The following is a 20,192-nucleotide window of genomic DNA, read 5'->3' on the forward strand; positions in this document are numbered from 1 at the left end:
TTGGATTGCACAAATATAAGTTCTTCTATTCAGTTAAAAACAAAGTTACATCAAGGAAAAGAACTTTTTCCACACAGCACCCTCAAGTTATTTAGCAGTATCCGGTACCTTGCTGATTTAAATCTTTTTTATCTGCTACTGTGTAAAACATTTGATTTCATGTTCAACACATTTTGTTTAAATAACTGTGTTCTCCTGCTGGTGATTCTTAATAAAATGTCACCAGTGACACTGTGCAGATCAAATCCTCTGGGAGGTTGCACTGTTATCTTCCCTGATCTGAATTTTTAACATTATTGGTACTTGAATGCAAGGCCGAGCAGTGGCATCTCTGGAACAACATGCCATGAAAGTAAATATGTTCGACAGGACTCCTTATCATGTCAATTTATTCTTTTTCATAGTGGGAGGAATTCTAAGTGTTAATTACCATGGTAAAAGTATGAGTCAGTGGCCAAGTGATTAACATGCAGTTCTGTTATTTACTCTTCAATAAACAATCTTGTCAGAGAACCCAAGTCTGCAAACACTATTTTAAGAAAATATCATTAAAACATTAAACTTGATGTGTCCAGTTTAGATAATATGTAATTAAGCCAGTAAACACTTCCAGTTTTCTGTTGATTTCCATTCTATGAAAATAATATGAAACATGGCATTGATTAATGTAAAATGTTTCAAAATCTTCATTTCATGTTAGATGTTTTGTCCCAAGTAGAAAACTTGCCACTTTCTAAGTGAAGAACTCAATTGCTAAGGAAGTTCCTGATTGGGTCAGAGATGTTATTTAATTGCAGAATAAGAGCACTGGTTGGCAGCTGTGACCTGGTGACTGTGCTGCTCCTGACCTCTTGGTCCCTGGGATAGTCTGAGATGCTTTGGGGAGTCACTGAGGCTGTCCAAGCCAATTCCCTCAGTTCCATTCATTCCCCAGAAGGCTCATGCTGCTCTGCTCCTGCCTGTTGCACGATCCAAGACTTTTTCTGCACAGGGAGTGCAAGTAACTGAGTGTGTTGAAACAATATGAATTACATTGTCAGTGAAGCCTCTGACCAAACTTTTCAAGAAAAATTAATCTTTTTCCCTAAGAGAAGCTGAAAATTCCTCTTTCAGTATATGTAAATCAAATTGCCATTAGCTTTTTTTAAGACCTAAATAGGATTTCTGTGAGATTCTGAATTACAAAAGGTGCTACCTTCATTCCTTGGGCTCATGGCCCAGGGGAGCCACAAGGCCAAACAGCCACGTTGGGCTGAAGGAAAAAGGCAATGTCAGAAGTAACTTGGTGAGACTGAAGGTTACCTGCACCACAGACAGAAAGAAAACTCAGTTATGACATGCATAAAGTGAGCAGTGAAGAAACACTAATTTGTTGTCCAAATCCCTTCCCCTGAGTGCCCAGTTCTGCCCAGTCCCACTAGTACTGGGTGTGCATTTTGAACCTCTGCCAAGTCACTTCACAGCTCTCACTGTACTGGCAGTTTTTGAGTTAATGTTAGCACAGAGCAGGATTTTCCATGTGTATTTCATAGAGTCCATCCTACATATCTGTGTGTTGACAGAAGAGGACAGAAATGTTTATTGGCTGTCTGATGCAGAGAAAAAGGAATAGTTTTTGCAATGTGGCCCTGAACTGAAGAGGCTCTATGCATCATTCATCTCCAGTTAAGTCACTGAGCAGAAGTCACAGATCTGAGGCATGTCATAGAAGCACTGAGCCAAGTTTCTTCTCTGTAAAACAGGGACCTAAATCCATTGGCTTAATTAGTGTTCAGAAAGCACATAGCACCTAGCTTTTCCCACGGACACCATCTGGAGCTCCTGGATGTCCAGATGACCTGACAGTATTTTCCTATGTAATGGACTGAGTAACAGGCAAGTAAGCTACTATAGATTCCTCTTCCACACACTTAGGCACAGCTTTTTGGCATCTAATTGTAGATGTTCTTGCAGGACATGAGAAATGTGAAAATTAAATCTATATTTAAGAAACTTACATTGCTGTCTTGCTCCCATCAGAGCTTTCAGTGGCATGCACATGGCTTGGTTGTTTATAAGCTCTGCTTGATTCTGGATCTCTTCTGCACTGCTCAGTTTTGCTTTAATTGCAGAAGTTGCTCAAGCACTCTGCTACTAAACTGCTGTGGAGTTGTTCATTCCTTCACCCGAGCTGTTTTCAAATACTGAGTTATTTCAGTGTACCATATCACATTATTGAACCTAATATATGCTACCTCTCTTGTGACTGGAATGCAAAAGTGAGTATTTCCTGGGGTTTATTTTTATTTTGAGATGGAAAAGGCTGTATTTTTTTCAATTGGAGGACAATCTCTGCATGATTTAGAAACGAAATATGGGATGTTGCAACAAAATGACAGTTGCTTTTAATGAAAAAGAAAATAAAAGCTTTTAAAAAGTTTTCTGAAGCACACAAACTCAACTGATGTGTATGGAATTTAGTTTTCTAATTTCTGCTTGTCATCACATTTAATCAGAGTTGCTTTCTGGTTTATTGTATTTAGATACTTAAGAGTTATTTGAAAACAATATGAGGAATTTGCTCTTTGAGAAGCAATGCAGCAAAACTTTTAAGTCTTCCAAACCTTGATGAAGTTTTCAAGCTAGTAGTGTTTGGTGCATTACGGCTGTCATTTTCCTCTCTAGCAATCAGCAATAGGTTCATGAAATTATGAATAAATTGGTAAGAATGTTGTCTTCTTCTGCTACAATTGTAGCCATCATCTTTCTCGTATTTCACCGTCTGCTGATACCTGTAATAAGTTTTTGCACCATCAACTAAGTCTGTGACAGAAGCAAGGGTAGAACAAGTAATTCATTGCCTTGACCGCAAGGCCAACTATTTTGTTTTTTCTGCACTTGTAGCTGTCAGTCATTCCATGCTTTCTGTCATAAGCAGGGAGTAGTGAAGCTTTACAGACAACCTTTGATTCAGATCCTGATATCCATCCCCAGAAGGGTCTAAAGGAGATTACACTGAGGTTCTTTTACATGTGGGACAGTGAGACATCATAAGTCCAAAGGATTCAAGTGAGGTGGGGAAGACAGTGCAGATACTTGATGCTTGGTTTTCCATAAATTTTCCATAGATATTCTTCTTGCCATGACTTCTTTTTTCACTTTCTCTTGAATTCTGAAGATGAAACCTTGACATGTTTTGCACAAGGGGAAAATGTTTCCAATATGTCTGTAGTATTAGAGTGTCATTAGCCCTGCTCCCATCCTGAGCTAAAATGAGGCTATTCCATGAGCAGACAGAAGCAGGGATATGTCTTGTTCCTTACATTAACAGAGCTACATATTAACTGTACTTGTTTACCAGGTGCTGAAATCCATCTCTACAGAGGACATGCACATAATTTTAGGCATGTCCCTTGGGGAAGACAATAGGAATTATGGATTGGTTGGAAATACTGTCTTGAGTACTGATTGTTTTTTTCAGATCTTAAGAGTTTTACTTCATGCTTTATGAAAGCAAGTTGTGCAGAGAGCCATTTCAGAGGAGGGCTTTGCCTATTTTTAGTAAAATTCCAAAAAAGGGAAGCAAAAAAGAAAGACAGAGGCTCTGAACATATCTGTTGTCCAAATACACCATCAGGGAAAGGAAGAGCACAACCAAATATCCTGCAGCTCTCAGCCTGTATGGGGTCTTTCTCTTTTTTACTTTATGTCTCCTCACTCAAGCAGAAGCTCCCTAAGAGGCAAACCTGCCTATAAAGTTATGTAAATATCAGTCCTTTAATGTTTATGTTAAGTTGTTTCCAGAAGGCAGATTCCCTTAAGGGGGGAATACTAGTCCTTTTTCCTCCAGGCTGGTTTTCAGCTTCAGCCTCTTTCAATGTAAATATCAAAAGAGAGACAAACCATCTTAAAAAAAAAAAAAAAAAGGTGCAGCAGAGGCAGACATGAACTAATATTTCCAACAAGTTCAAGTATTTTAATGAAAACAGTCATTTGACCTTGTGAACTTTTGGTTAGTAGATTTTTTCACTGTCTCCAGCAGCTTTTGAAACAAAAGTTGCTTTTCAAAAAGATGCATCAGATGAGCTGTTATTCCTAAGGAAAATCTATGAACATTGTAGGAACACTGTTAGGACTCAGCTGCACAGAGCCAGAGACTCGTCCTTGTGCTCACCCCCTTCTACCCTGCCCTTGCCTTTCATTTCTGCTCAGGGCCATTGGTGTCTGCCAAACAGGATATTCAGCCAGACCTTCCAGCAACCCTTTGCAATCTGCATGGTTTGATACAGTCCAGTGACAGTCTGTATCTCCTCAGTTAAGTGAATGTAATGTCCTGGTGGGTAAAAACTAAAATTGAAACAAAAAATGTGTATTTACATGCAAAGAGGAGTCCCCTTGCTGAATGAAGTGATGGGTTCACGATCTCTGCTTTGCTGCTATGAAAATCTTCATTGAGGTGAGAGTCTTTTAAACTGGCTGAAGCATCACCCTTGGTTATTCCAGGGCTAGGAGGGTTACCATGAAATGATTCCCCTTACAGGGTAAATGTGATACCTAGTGGTTCATTATACATCCTGGCATGTATAGAATCATTGTACTTGTTAGTGTGATGAATTGAGTGTCACTATCTGTAGTTGTGAATGAACAAATTATGCCACTGGGATCCCTTCTGTGATGAACTGAGTGGTTGATGGTAGGCAGAGAAAAATGAGAGGGGTATCTGAGCGTGTAGATGTCCATTCTGTGCATGTCTTGTGCAAAGGCAGAGAATTACATCGTCAGCCAGGAGGAAAAAAGCCCTAGAGATGTTAAGAATCAGTGTGAAACATTAACCTTGGGAGAGTGTGATGACTCCACCAGCACTTTGCTTGTTAACTAAGGTACTGCAACAAATACACAGTGTAGGCCAAGAGGTGATAGCTGAGTGAAAATCATGCTGGATTCAGGAATTTGTTTTTCTTATTTGTCTGCAGTAACATTTCTGAAAAATAGCAACAAAAAATCTGCAACCCAAGATGGCACTTGACAAATGGTGCTTTTTCCTTATTGCTTCTCTTGTTCATATCAGGCTTAGTGGAGTGTGGAAGCAGTCAAATTTGTGTCACTATAGCTTGTATTAAAAGCCATTGCAGCTCTGAGGAGACATCCAACAGCCACTTCATTCTCAGTTTAGAGAAAAGCAGAGACACAAACACACACAAACAAAAATGTTTACATGTTTTTAAATCATATAACTGAGTTAGTTCACATGGTATTATGCATCTAATGAGTAACTAATGGATTATTTGCATTAATAGGGATGTTTAAGAGCAGATGTCAGACCAGACTCTACAGCTCTTCCAGATGGCACCTCAGCATAAAAGTAGTTTCATGCATGTAATATGACTGCAGCCTGAAATAAGAGTTTCAGCTCAGAGCCTGACCATACAATGACAAATCACATGTTGCTTTTGTTCATACAGCTTGGGCAGGAAAGAGGATGTGGAGATGTATTTGCTGTCACTTACTACAGCAGCCAGGGTACATCACTCTGCTGCCCCAAAGGGTAACAGGTCCCTTTAATCCCCGCTGTGCTCTTTGAAGGCCTCAGTTTAAAGAGGGTGATGTCCACATGGGAGATGGAGCAGGACAGATCTGTAGCTCATGTCCTGGTGGTCCAGTTTCACCAGGATAAACACCTCACAAGTTCTCATCTAAACCTGTAACCAGGTCTGTTGAGCTGACAGTCATCAAAGAAAGGCTTCCTTAGGAAATATCCAACTATTCTTTTTTGACTTAGCCATAAGTACTGCAAGAATATCCTACCTCTCCATTGTTGTGTTTCTGGTTCCTACAAAATCAATAAAGACAGAACATATAAAAGCTAAGCATACTTTGAGAGAAAATTGCTTTAAAATAGAAGTTTATAAAAAAGAAAGTGGCAAAAAACTTTGCTGCATTCACTGCATAGTGAAATATTCTCCAGAATGAACTGACTAAACACTGGTGTTGACAGCTAAACTGTTACATATTTTTAAAATCATTTGGTCTTTTCATAGCCTGTAGCACACCACCTACTATGTCAAATTACTCTAAAACTTAAAATCTATCTTCATACCTGTCTCTTGCTTGAGTCATAGCATTAAACTCCCACAGTGATTTGGCAGCTCATGGCTCCTGAGTTTCATGGGGCATCAGATGATGTGTTCTGGGGTATCAGCTCTGTTTGCTGCAGCAAAATAGGGTTAAAATAAAAATCTTGTTTTTATTGGCTTGGTGAATTTGGGGGGATTTTATTGCTGCTCAGTGACTTTTTAATTTGAAATAATTTAAGTCAATAAAGAAATCAAATAACCAAAAAATTCAAAACTTTTTAGATTGTTATGGCTATCACAAGCCACCTGTGTTACTCTGCCAGATATTCAAAAGCACTCAGCACATGCTGCTTCCCTTGGAGACAGTAACACCTTAAAAGCCAGACTAGTTCTATCAAGCTGCCTACTTGAGCTTATATAAGAAAATAAGGACATTCTTTCACAGCAGAGGCCATCCTCTGACAAGGATGTTTAGGATAGCAAACAAAAAGAGAGTGCTCAAAAAGGAATGAGCTCCTCCACTCGTGGAATTCAGTGGTTTGAAGGCACCCAAACAGCTACATTTCATGGTGACCACCAGGCCGAACTCCTCTGAATTTGTCCTTTTGAACCTGTTTATGTTTCTGTACTGTAGAAGGTTACGTGTCTGTGCACACAGATAATGCATGCTGTATTTTAAAATGCTTCTTTTTCTTTTGTGCCTGCTGCCTGGTGAATTAATTGTGTGCCCTCTAGTTCTTGTTTTGAGAAAAAGAGTTAATAGCCATTTTCCACCTTTATCTGTCTTCTCTACTGTGTTTCTACTTGCCATTCACAATTTGAGAACAATGTCTTCTTTATAAATTCTAAGCCAGATTTTTGTTGCCATGGTCCTTTTTTTTTTTTTTTTTTTTTTTTGGTGAGTGTAGCAAAAACCTGTCCCTGTTCAGGGCAGAGGATGAGGCAGAGTGGTGATGTTAGTATTTATTGCAGGTATATCACTCTTTCTTTATTAGCTCACCAGTGGCATGAGAAGCAGTACATGGGGTTAACTACCCCAGTTTTAACTGAGCACATTCAGCACTGATTAGTCTGGAAATCTGAGCAGAAATTCAGTATGAAATGGATCTTGTCTTCATCCCACCCAGTTAAGCTGCTATAAGGAATGGGGGAGAGGTGTAGCAGATTCTCTGATTCTTTTAAAAGTTTCAGCTTTAGTTGTGAATATTCTGAAAGTGGTTTTAGAAAGCATTTTTAATCCTTGACTTTAATATGTTGGAAGAACCTACTGTATTTTCAAGTCCCAACACAGCATTGCTATAGATGTTTGTGGTTCATCTGGTACCTTGCAAAGCTCATCATTGAATTAACATGGTTTGTTTATTTGGTTTTGTTCATTTTTTTTAACCAGGTGAAGCAACAGTGAAGAAGAAACCAGCTCCAAAGACTCCTCCAAAAGCAGGTAATTTGTTGCACCTGTCACCCACTTTTCCAAATACAGCTGTTTGCCTACTAATTTTTTTTCATATTATTAAACGGTAAGTCCCTTTTCAAAGTTGATTATGGGATTACACCATACTAAGAATTAAATTATGAGCACCAAAAGAAGTTACTATCAAATCAATTATAGCAAGATCCTACAAAATATCAGCAGGAGTGTGTTACTCGTGCCCTTTTGTACATCCACAACAAGCCCTGGCCTTCTGTGAAAGGGATTTTTCTGTGTATTACAGAATGTATGAGCAGCTACCACAGAAGAGGTGATAGATTCTACTTTTTCTCATCACTGGCATTGTGGTAGTCTGTTCCTGTGTTTGCAGTCTCCTGGGCAAAGCTATCTTTAAAGTTACATGGAAAGTTCCTCTGTAGGAACCTGCTTTTAGTGGCTTAAAACTCTGTCAGACTTTTAAACTGTTCAGGCTGTTTTCTACACCAGTTCTGTGCCTCAGCCCAGCTTCCTTCAGATATTTTGAAAAAAAAAAAACTTTTCAAAGAAAACGTCTAGAGTTAGAGGGGAAACCAGCTTTGTTTTAATTACATTGAAAAGGAAAAGAAAGTCCTTTTTTCATGCCCAGTAGTCCTGTGCTTTGTAAAGGTTATTTTTGGCAATGAGGTCATTCTAATATTAGGGAGTGCCCTTTGCCATGTCTGTCAATATGTCCTCAAATCTGCCCCTTCCCCTCCAATACACACACACATGAATATTTTCTTTATTGTGCTGCTCTTTTAAACAACAGTACAGGTTTCACTTTGGAGTTGTCTGGCCTGTGGTATTTCTGGGGTCTGTCCCCAGCAGTTACCAGGGGTATCACAGCTGAGAGACAGGAAGGAGCACTATTAGCAGAAGAGATGTTCTTCCATCTATTGATACTCAGAGAGTGAGAGGGAAGATGAGGAGGATTGTCTGATGCAGAAGAGGAGTATGGATGGGACTGCACAGTTTAAAAGTCACTGCTCTTGGAAAAATTTAGTGGGATGGAGAAAGACATCAATTTCCTTCCTTGTATCTCCTGATATTTCTGTCCCACATAACATTTATCTGGCTATTTAAAGTAAACAATCTTCTGTGGAGGGAAAGGACATCACCCAACAAGCCTATGAGGTTTACGATGAAGACATTGTTTTACACACTGCACATGGTTTATATGGGGTTAAAGCTACATTCTCTTGGCTAAATTGAACCTCATGCCATCAAGCCACAAACTTTAATTGGTTATAATCCCTATCTCACAAGTCCAGTGTTTATATGAACTCACCCTAGATGCTTTCAGGTGCATCTCCAGAGTCCTGTGTGAAAGTCTAAGTGTTCTCATGAGAAATTTCTGGGGAGTCGCTGAGAACTCCTAGGGAGTGATTTCTCCTTTAACGATCAACAGCAGCTTTGGCCTTGCTGCTTCTTAACTGATACCTGCTCCAGTCTCATGGAATTGATGCAGGCTGGATTGCTCACATGCCCTTTTTCTGAAAGAAACCCTTCAACAGCTACTGAAGCCAGAATCTTCACTGGAAGATCTTTTATCTTAAATTTTCAGAATGATGATGATGATATCAGGGAGCAGGTTTGCAGACCCCCTCAGGACATGAAAATTGATAAGTTAACTGGAGCCTCTCTTCAAAAATACAAAGTGCAATAGGAAAAAAAATTTTTCTGGGAAAAACAAACAAAAAAACAAACTGACCCAAAAAGTTTCATAAGCTGTCTATTTGGAGCTGGTGGTAGGTCTAAATAGTTTTGTCCTTTGGATATCTGTACCTTCATCTGGAAAGAGCAAACTTTGGGTGGATAGATTGCTATTGCTTCACTCCACTAGAATTAGCATTTTATTGCAAACAACAGGTTGATCTGGATTTCAAATGCTGCTCTGAAACAGTTGAGCTGAGGGATGTATATGTTTTGAATTTTAAGAAAAATGAAAGGGAGGGTTTATTTATTTTATTTTCCCCATCAGCTGCTCCTCCTCAGATTACTCAGTTCCCAGAAGACAGAAAAGTCCGTGCTGGTGAGTCAGTGGAACTGTTTGCCAAGGTGGTGGGAACAGCACCCATAACTTGCACCTGGATGAAATTCCGTAAGGAGGTAAAGTGTTTTCTGGTTTGTTTTAACAATCATTGAAAAAGTAGACCTGGAAAGGAACACCAGTGACCATCTCCATTTGTCCATCTCCCTTCCTGAGGAATGGGCAGAGTCCATGTCATTCCCTACAGATATTTTCCTCACCTCTGCTGAACACATTCCACTGATGAAGATTTCACAGCCTTCATTAGCAAATTATTGCAGTGTTTAAATATCCATAGTGGTAAAATTCTCTTCCTGATGTCAAACTCCAGTTTTTCTTGCTACAGTTTAAACCATTTGCTGCGTGTTGCCTCCTATAACAAATGATCATTTCTTTGTGAAAAGTCTTAGACCATGTAATTAAAGTATAGGTGAAGGGAAGGATATAGGTATGTGAAAAATATCTGTCACAGAGACATTTCTCTCCTTCAAAAATGGCTTCTTCATTGGTGCTGAGCCTAAAATTATGTCAGAGGGGCAAAATGCCATATAAAAATTTGAGCAAATTTTATTACAACACAAATATCACCACACAAGGCACAAGAGCAATCCATGCCATGAGTGCCCTCACCCCCTAGATTTAAAGTTCCTTCTACTTGAATTAATATCCTTAAGCTGCATTACATGTGTCCATAAGGGCAGTTTCTGAAGAGAGTTGCTTTAATGAATCAACTTTGACTCCAACCACTTTAAATGAAATAACCTCATGTGCAAGTTCAGACTGGAAGATGAAGTGTCACGTTAGGACAGAGCAAGTATAAATATGTACTGTAGCTGCTATTCTGTTTACTTCCCTCTGAACTTGTTATGCACTCTATAGAGCATAAATAAAAACATTTCCTCCTAGAAGGAAGTTTAGACTTTAAATCCAGATGTGTCAGCATTTAATTGAAAGAATTCAAAACAGTTTGCTAGTGCAAAGGGTATTCCAGAGTCCACCCTTGTTAACTCCAAATAACCTCCTACTTTAGGGAAAAGGGTGGGGGTTTTTCCTGAACTCCTATATTTTCTTAAAATTCTTTACCTTCAAGAGTAGAGTTAACTATTCCTTTCCACTAAAAATAGGTTGCAGAAGCTCCAGTGACGTTGAGTGTTCAGTTTTCTTAAGCTCTGTTTTAACATTTAGGTTAAATGGACTCCTCAAAAATAAGTTTCTGGTTTGTGCAGAATTCTGAGTTCATTGTTGAATACAATAATCTTATTTACATAGATTTTAAGGCCTTTTTTATATACAAGATATAATGCCCATATTATCAGATCAATAATCTGTGATTGACATATTTTTTCCTTTGTAAAATGCTATTTTTACATCTTTAAACTTTCCTTTTAGTTATTCACTATTAGACAAAGTAAAGTATTGCAAAATCATACATTAAAATTACATAACATTTTTATATGGTTCATTATGCTGAATGAGATTGAAAAGACAAAAAGCTTCAGGAATGTTACTAAACACTGTAGGAGGACAAGTGAGGGCAGCAGTCTCTCATTTATTAACTTAAATGGGGAGCCAGTTACTGTGTCCTGTGCTGCACCATTATTTTGTTTACTTCTCACTTATATTTCACACATATTGTTTTATGCTTGGATTTCTTCCTCTTCTATAAATGTGGTTGATTTCTGCTCTGTTCCATTCAGAATCCTAAAAGTGAAAATCCTCCAAGTGTTTTAGCAATTTGTGTGGGGTTATTCTTAGCCGTTATTTGAGCAGATCCAGTGAGTGGTGAGTTGTGATTTCAGCCCTGCCACTGCTGCTCCCCATGTTCCTTCCTCACATTCCCTCGAGTGCAAGAGAGCCACTCACAGGTATATTCTGCTTGAAAAAAGAGAATGTCACACATTTGTGACCCATTCTGCTGCATGTGAGGGCAGTGTAGTGCAGGGATGCTGGAACTGTGCTCAGCTAAAGAGGGGAAAGCCTTTCAAAGCCAGGGAAGACAGAGATCCAGCCTCTGTTCCCGACAGCCACTGCAAGCCACTGAGCATCCTTCCAGGGCTTTCTCTGCATCCTTTCAGGGCTTTCTCTGCATCCTTCCACGGCTTTCTCTGCATAATGCAGATCTAGTTATACTATAAGCCTTTGATTCTAATGAAACAAAACACATATGGCTGTTGAGAATCTCAGAAGTATGGGGGCAGAGCAGAGCAACTTTCAGTATCATTTAAACTGTAATCCTACATAATCCCATTTGCTAACTTTCTATTCAAGTTATTGTAGAAGAATCTCAGGTTACTTTTGGGCATATAGCAGGGCATGTGGGCTATCTCAGTTGAGGAAAAAGCAGGAAAAGTCCTACTCTTAAACTTTTAATTTCTTATTCTCTGGATATATGAGATAAGATAAGGCAAACTAAATATCCTTCATTTTTAATGAAATTCTGAGGATGACTTGGAAGAGTCACTTATCTAAGAAGGAAGTGGTGGGAGGAAGAAGGGCATTGACATTATGTTGTCTGTTTCATAAGAACACAGTGTACAGCTTCTATTGCAGTGTGCAGTATTAGGAGCTTTTAAAATAATCTGTCATGTCTCAAGCTGATATTGATTAAAATCTAAGTCACCTCGACCATTTATGCTATGATTGCTTTGTTTCAATTAAAAGCTAGTTCATAATATGCCAGTGGTATTCAGCAGAGATTTTTATTTTTGCTTCTGAAGAAAATAAAAGCGCTCCAGGAGGAAAGCTCAGTCTCCTCTTTGAATGTCTCTCTGCACAGCTGTAGCACCACATCTCTGTTTCTGGCAACATCATCTTTAATTGTTCAAACACAAGAAACTGTTATCTTGGGTTTTGTGGAAGTACAGAATAAGGCTGGTCAAGACAAGAGGGCAAAGTCACAGCTAGGGCTGATTGGCACATTGGGCCTCTATAAGGGCAAATGAACTCGGGCTAAACCCTTGGTCCACTGGGGTTTCTGTGAGATACCTGAGACCACTTGGTTCTTTTGACAATTACACAGTTTGCACTTTCAGCAAAGAGAAGTTAGAAAGTGAAATTCCTGGTCCTTAGTGGGGTCCCAGCAACACCAATGCTCCCTGTTGCCTTTGCAGGACTGGAGTCAGGAAAAAGTTCTGCTGCATTTCTAGATGTTTTGTGTTCATTATGCAGTTTTCCATCTGCACACACTGACTCCTGTAAGAGTTATCTGCAGATAATGCTCAATATGATAGCACTTTTTCAGATATGAAGGAATTTATCTCTTCCTTTTTTTTTAATTTGGTAGATTAAAGAAAATGAATATATTAAAATTGAGAATGATGAAAACAGCAGCAAGCTGACAATATCATCAACAAAGCAGGAACACTGTGGATGTTACACCCTCGTTGTGGAGAACAAACTTGGCAGCAGACAAGCACAAGTCAACCTTACAGTTGTTGGTAAGTCCATAATAATGTTTTATATATATACTCATTCTTCAGACTTCAATTGCATAGCATGACATGCAGCAAATTAAATAAAATAATCAGATAAGAAGACCAAAATAAAAAACTATATTAAAAAAAATCTGAATGGGGTAGTGACATTGTAATAAGCACTATAAGCAAGTTCATAAGGTCTATACTGTGTTTATTTTGAAAAATTAGTTATTCCACATGGAGATACAAAGTAGCACACACTTAAAAAAAAATCGCCCACAAGATAAAAAGAGCTCCTTTCTTCATTTTTTGTTAGATACCACTTGTTTTTCCTGTTTAATATTTGCAGCATCCAAATGTTTCCTAGGGTGCAAATTTTAAAACTGTTAGTCCAGGAAAGATTGAGGTAGTTTTTCTTAGCTTGTAAAACATCCTGTTGCTTGGGGGAGGGAGATTTTGCCCTTTTAATTGAAATTCCTACCATTGCCTACTGTTTTACACTGACAGAAAGCAGTGAATGTTGGCACTCTGGTTTTAATATGGGAAACTTCACATGTACACTTTTACACACATAACTTTGAGCTTCAGGCTTTGTCAGATGCCACTTCCAGGCTGTCAGGTTTGCTGCAGCAGGTGGACAGCTGCCCATGGGTGTAGACTGCAGTATGTTTGCAGATAAACCTGTGGCTGAGTTCTAGACTAGCTTGAGTATCAGCCAAAATCTAGAGCTGTGGCATCCGGCTCTGAAAGGGCTGATGAACCCACCTTGGTGTGGATGCACAGCAGAGTTCCCAGGGAAATCTAGGGAAGTTTTACAAGCAAAGATGGAGATTTGGCTAAAACATTAATCAGCAGGCTGGGTCTGTTTCTGGGCTCTGTTACCTGGGGCCTGCAGAAGGGCTGTGGCATAAGGTGGGGCAGAGCTCCCCAGGATGAATTCTAGTTCAACCAGCAAGGCTACATCCCAGTCACAACTTGTAACTGCATTGGTTATGCTGTCCTGACAGCTGTGAGGGCTGTGGGCAAGGAAGAAACACGGGTATTAGGCCAAAGATGAGTATCTGACTCCAATGAAATCAATGGCAAAATACCTTTAACCCAATCTGGTCTGGAAGTTCATTCCAGAAATCCAGTTTAATAAGTAGAATCACACTTTCAAGGACAACATCCACTACTACAGAGTGAATGCCCCTTGTTTGCATACATACTGTCAATAGGGGCCTCCTGATTATTGAAATTAATTTCTTTCATCCAGTCTCTAGCTTAAAAGACAACTGAATGAATGAGTATAAATATCAAGCAGATTCCAGCAATGTGCCAGAGAATTCAAGAACAAGAGAAAATAGAATCAGTAATTTTCACATGATGCACAGATAAATTGTACCACCCCTTCCAACAGTGGCTGTGCAGGTCAGAAGTCTAGCTAGGTGAAAAATGAACATCAGGAAAAGCTGGTCCTTGAATAATCATCATATATGTTGTTTGGGTACAGCTTTTGGCTCCAAAGCCCCAACACAGCTGATTAACAGCTAAAAGAATGGCAGGAGATTAACTGGTCTTTACATTTTCCTTCTCTCACTCTTTCCTAGGCAACTGCTGCAGGCTGCTAACTGCAGCAGGTTATTGGGCAAGATGGATTATTTTAGCTGAACTAGGCTGAAAATTCCTGTTATCTTGTTACTGTGTGAGCCTTGACTCACTATTATATAAGTCACTGGTTTATGTTCTTTGGAGTTAATCGGTTCGAAACTCTTTGCATTCTATAACCTTATAAAGCTACATCTCAGCCTCCTGCTTTGCTCTTCCCTAAGAAAAGTGCCAGAGAGCAACGGGATTCCCAGAGATGCTTTGGGGAGAGTTGGGTGAATAACCCTTATAATGTGCAGGAGTTTGCCATGTGTTTTGGCTGATGACAAGCTATCTGTTTCCAACTAAAAAGAATAAATTCTCTCTTGTAAAGTTGCCAAGCTCTTCAGTGAGACATCTCACTGATGCCAGCACTGCCAAAGGCATGACAAGGCCTCAAGACTCCTAGTGTTGTTACACATGCATTTTAGGGCCAGACTATTCCATCTGGGCACTCATAAACGTGGGAAAAGGGAGCAAAAATGTCTTCCTTGTAGGAAGTGTGTTTGAATACTACTACTGAGATAAAATCCTTCACGCCGTTTGCACTTTTAAAGGTGTTAAATGTTCATGAAAGTTCGAAGGTACTTTTCTCCAAAGCCTGCCAATCAAAACAGAGAAGATACGTTTCTCTGAATATGCAAACCTGAGATTTCCAACCCTACCGAAGCTCGTCCTTAGTCCTAAATTCCTGCCTGTCCATTCTCTCTGCCCCATCCAAAGTACTGGGAAGACACTTGCCCTCCCTGCCCTGACCCCACATTCATGACAAGCATTTGTGGAGAAAGTCCTGGTGCTAGAGATCAGCTCTGTCTGCCTCAGCTATTTATAATAGGCTCTAAACTCTGTGTGAGCTGCCTCCCTGTAAGTTCAGTGGTAAAAGGCACATCCATGTGTGTGCTGTGTGCTCAAAATGCTGCAGCCTGACTACAGTCAACTGAGCCTTGAATGTATGGAGGAAAACTACAAATACAGAACATCTGCTTTCTGGGGGAGTGTGTCTGAGCTGACCCAGTGCTGTGTTTCTTGAGGGGCTAGCTGATAGGCTTGGCTGTTCTGAATTTTAGCAAATCAAAGACATTTGTTAAAACATAAAATGAAATAAGTATGTTCATAAAGAGGTATTTCTTTTATTACTACCTCTTACAACCATGTAGGTTGCAAAGTCTTCATGCTGATGGGCAAGCTTCTCATCTGAAATACTCCAATAAGCATTTCCCAAAGTAAATTTGGACTGTAACACATGCCAGGAAACAGGTTGCCTAGAAAAAGTTGTGCAGTCTCCATCCCTGAAGGCATTCAAGTTCAGACTGGATAAGCATATGAACAATCTGGTCTGACCTTATAGCTATTCCTATTTTGAGCAGAAGGTCTAAAGACCTTCCTGAGGATATTTAAGACTATCTTGGATCTTGGTTTTATACTCACAATTGTCAAACACCTTTCTTCACAAAAAGTAACATTATTGACTTAACCTCCAACCAGAGGACAAAGAATTGAGTTTATTTGCCAGGATTCAAACAGAAACTATCTTGCTACAATTTAAACCCTGAATCCTAGATTGTAAATTCTATCTGGGTAAAATTTATAGAAATTATTTTTAATAATGACTTTTAGGGCAACAAAGATACCCTGCACTCCTTTTAACTTCACACCTAAAGTCTTAAATTTAAGTATTGCACTGTCAGACTCAGACTTCAACTACAATCTTAATTGAACTGCACAGGAGTTCTGACACTTGAAGCATTTGAGTAGTATATGATTTGGTGCAGTTTGGGCCATGGAAAAAGATGCTCTTGAAAGAAGCTCAACTTTATTCTAAGGATTTTTTTTTATTTGCGATTGTAAGGACTATCAATGAGCAAAGTGTCCATTACACTCAGTGTGCAGTGTGAGCTGCTCGCAGCCTGTGCACCAAACCCACTGATATGCAGACAAGTTGGAGAAGACTTTTTCACTGATGGTGTGGTGATGAGCACACAGCAGTCAGACACAAGGACTGAGCCTTGAGTTTTACACTGATTCATTGTGTAACTTCGTCTGTATAAGCACTAATAATACTGAGAGACCTGCAGTAGAAGTGAGATATCCAAGTTAAGCAACATCTTCTTTTGACGGATTGACTAGTCCCAAAAAGTGCATGTTGAGCCCTTCTCTATTGTTATTATTAGCTCTCTTAAATAAGCAATTTCCTTGCTGAGTGATCTCTCAAGGGACATTTCACAACATGTTTCTGTTCCAAGACTGAAAAGGCCTGATGTGAGAGTGAGCTAATGATTTACAGCAGACATTGTGTCAGATTGAAGCAGACTTGCATTACCAAAGCTGTTAAATGAGCCATTGATGAGCTTAGTCTAAGACAGGAATGATTTAGGCAAGGTAGAGCCCTCACTCTGCAGTGACAGCAAGGAATATTCATTCCTTTCATCCCATTTATTGATGCATATGGATATATTTTTCAAATGTAGGTTCTGGGCATTTTAGCTATGATAGACCCCAGTCTGTAACTGCTTTTGAAAAAGAAACTTGGTTTTTATACTGGCTAAAGCTGGATACTATGACAGTGTCAAGAAAATAATTCAGTATTCAACAAGGATGCCTGGCACTGGAGAAGTGTTCTGTTCTGCAGCTATGCCACAAACTTCTTCCTGCTTTTGGGCAAATAGCTTCATGTTTCCATGCCCAACAAACCAAGGATTTCTGATGATCAGTGTGTGGTGAATACTTTGGATATTATGTCTTTTCCTTGTCAAAATACAGAAGTAGAAACACATGTCCTACCTACCTGGAAGCCAGTTTTGGTCAACCTTGTTTGTCTTTTATAAATTCTTTAGATTTGTATTGTTCCTGCTGTGGTATTGTGTGTATATATCTATATATGAAAGTATCATAGTAAGCTACATGGTAGATATATGCAAAAGAATGAGCACAATGTCATTAGACCCTGAGAGGCCTAAAGTTAATAGGTTTGGTGCTTTTATTATTCTAAATACTGGAGCACATCCTGTGTTTTGCATCCTTAAGCACAGTTGGGAAGGGTTACAGCAAGTACTTCGGGACACATACATAAGCATGATGCACACAGACATGTAAGGAGTGTAACCCGAATTCACTGATACCTGCTCCTCTGCTCCATTCCACATTTGACTTGGGATGGAGAAGCTACTTTGTATGCTCTTAGCAGAATCTGTATGAGCAGAGTCTTTCCAAGCAGAAATGCGAAAATACAAGTTTAGCTGAGAACAGGGTCTGATTACCACTAAATCCATTGAATATAATGGTAGGGTTATTAATTGCTTCTGTGAAGGGCTCAGTTCTGGTTCAACAAGTCTCATATATGCAAGCTGTATTAGCATTGGTTCTTTGCCCTGCAACTCTGTTAGAAGGAAATGTGGTAGCACAACCAGCAGTTCGCAATGGCCCTACAAGGATTTTGTGTGAGTGCCTGAGAAATCTGCCTCCGTGCTGGCCCTCAGCCTCAGTGGAGCCAGCAGTGGTCAGAAACTGTGTTCCCTCTCTGAAAAAGTTAGTGCAGACATCTGTGAAGCAGACAGTGAAGTGGAACAACCATAGACATGTGACAGAGAATACTGCAGTTCAGAATTGCTAACATGAATGCTTCTAAAGCTGCTTCTTTTGAGAAGTATCAAATTATATCTTGCAGTATCCATGTGATTCCCTGTTTTACAGTCTGGTCAAGAATGAAGTGAATTTCCTAAGAATATGTGGGTGGACTCAGTCTGTAACCTTTAACTTTTTACATATCTCTGGATTGCGGGAGGATTTTTGTCACTGGTTTTATGGTTAAATGGTAACTAGACTAGTGGATACGGAAGAGATGTCTGATGTTGCTACTGTTGTAGTTCAACAGTAACCTCCACTCTCAGCCTCCCCACTAATTCTTGGTGGCAAAACTCTGCAGCAGTATCAAAACTACAGTTTCAAAGCAAGATAACAATGTGTAGAGGAAAACCAGCTTACATTGCCTTGTGCATCAGTGCTGGTAAACTAATCCAGGTTTATTCCTTGAATGGCCATCTAGTTTCTATGTCATTTGTGTTGGGAGAAATTTCAGTAGAACTCTCTGCATAGTTACTTTTTCCTGGTATTTACCTTCACCTTTTTTTCTGACAAAGAGAAGGAAATATCATGATGACTTCTCACAGCATAATTCCTGTATTTTACCTGCTGTTAAATGCTAGGAATATCTTAGTTACTAAAAAATTATTCATCACAACTCCTGCACATGAACGTAGTGTTTCTAGGACCCAAACTCACTCCAGTAGAAACTAATCTGCGGGTAGTCCTGCTAGGGAAATTCCTAAAATTTATTCTGCCTTTCAGTGGACAGGTATGTGTGCTCTAATTTATCAATTATCAAACCAGATACCTAACACGTAACATATGAGTAATCCAAACAGCTTGTTGATTCAGGCACAGGAGCAGATGGTTTAGAAAAAGGCTCCTGAGAAAGCATTATATATTTGTTTGTTCCATTAGGGCTGTGGCAGAAGGAGATGTTCTTGTGCTGAGGGCATATGCGTGGGAGTGCTGAGCTCTGGTTTCGTTCCCAGCCCCATTCTCCTGCGTGTCCTTGGGCAAGGTCATTTTACTCTTTTATGCCTCAGTTACCCAAACAGCACAAAGTGATGCTCTGGGCCACCAGTGGTGCTGAGCTGCTTTATCCATAGATCTCCAAAGGGCAGTTTTGAAATAACATAGTTTTATGTCAGAGTTGTGAGGAGGGGCAATGTGGTGAGAGCATCTGCGGTGTGTATTGCAGGGGAGGTGTGAATTTAAACTCTGGGCTAATGAACCTTGACCATTGTGTCCCCTGCTCTGTCAGGGAGGCTGTTTCATTAGGAGAAAATTTCTGTTCCTGGCGGATTCTCTTGCATGGTTTTGCAGGAGAACACAAGCATTTTCTAGTTTAATTTTATCCTAAACCTATGGTACACTGACATGCAGAAGGGTGTTAATGCTTGTTACAGGGTGTTAAGGGGTAATAATATCTCTACTTGTAGCACTCCTCTCCCTTGGAAAACGAGCTGCAGGGCATAGTTTTCCAAGGAAAGCAGCGAGGTCTGCCATGACCCCGAGCCCTGTCAGCGATAATGCCGAGTTCAGTTATGACCTTTTATGGTTTCGCTTTTCTCCTGCTGATGGATTTCAAATGAAAGCTTTGCCAGTGCTGTCGGCATGGACAGTGTTCAACTGGCTTTTGCAGCATATTAAATACCTTCTCTGGCTAAACAGCTTGTGGAATGGAATTAATTTGTTTCTTTCTGTCTGTTCTTTATCTGGGAGACAAATTTCACAATAGCTAATAATAGTATTATACAGTAATATGATAACTGAATTTAGAAAGAAAACAAACCAATTTTGAGAAGAGATAAAGAAAACTACTTCAGAGACACTGCTTCAGTGTTGTCTCTGTTCATAAAGGAAAATTAAAAAAAATTTCAGAGGCTGTGGTTTTACTGTTCCCAGTTTTCAGAGACTTTCTGCTGGAAAAACATTGCTGCTCAAGAGCCAGGGCCCTCCAAGCTCTTAATGCACAGCAAACCCTATCGTCTCACTTTGGCTCAGCCTGACCCTCACATCAAGTAGCAGAACAATTT

The 20,192-nt window shown here is 39.6% G+C and overlaps 1 protein-coding gene across 9 annotated transcripts in view; it reads left to right on the forward strand.

Moving 5' to 3' along the window:
• The window catches only part of MYLK (myosin light chain kinase), a 197,031-nt gene that overhangs the window by 140,541 nt on the left and 36,298 nt on the right, over nt 1-20,192 (forward strand). For all 9 annotated transcript variants that reach the window (XM_071562932.1, XM_071562934.1, XM_071562935.1 and 6 more), the window contains 3 exons: nt 7,444-7,494; nt 9,482-9,609; nt 12,813-12,966. In XM_071562932.1, the coding sequence (XP_071419033.1) occupies nt 7,444-7,494; nt 9,482-9,609; nt 12,813-12,966 (333 nt within the window). The remainder of the gene's footprint in view (nt 1-7,443; nt 7,495-9,481; nt 9,610-12,812; nt 12,967-20,192) is intronic.

This window comes from Pithys albifrons, chromosome 8 (genome assembly GCF_047495875.1).
Source record: "Pithys albifrons albifrons isolate INPA30051 chromosome 8, PitAlb_v1, whole genome shotgun sequence".
NCBI classification, from domain to species: domain Eukaryota; kingdom Metazoa; phylum Chordata; class Aves; order Passeriformes; family Thamnophilidae; genus Pithys; species Pithys albifrons.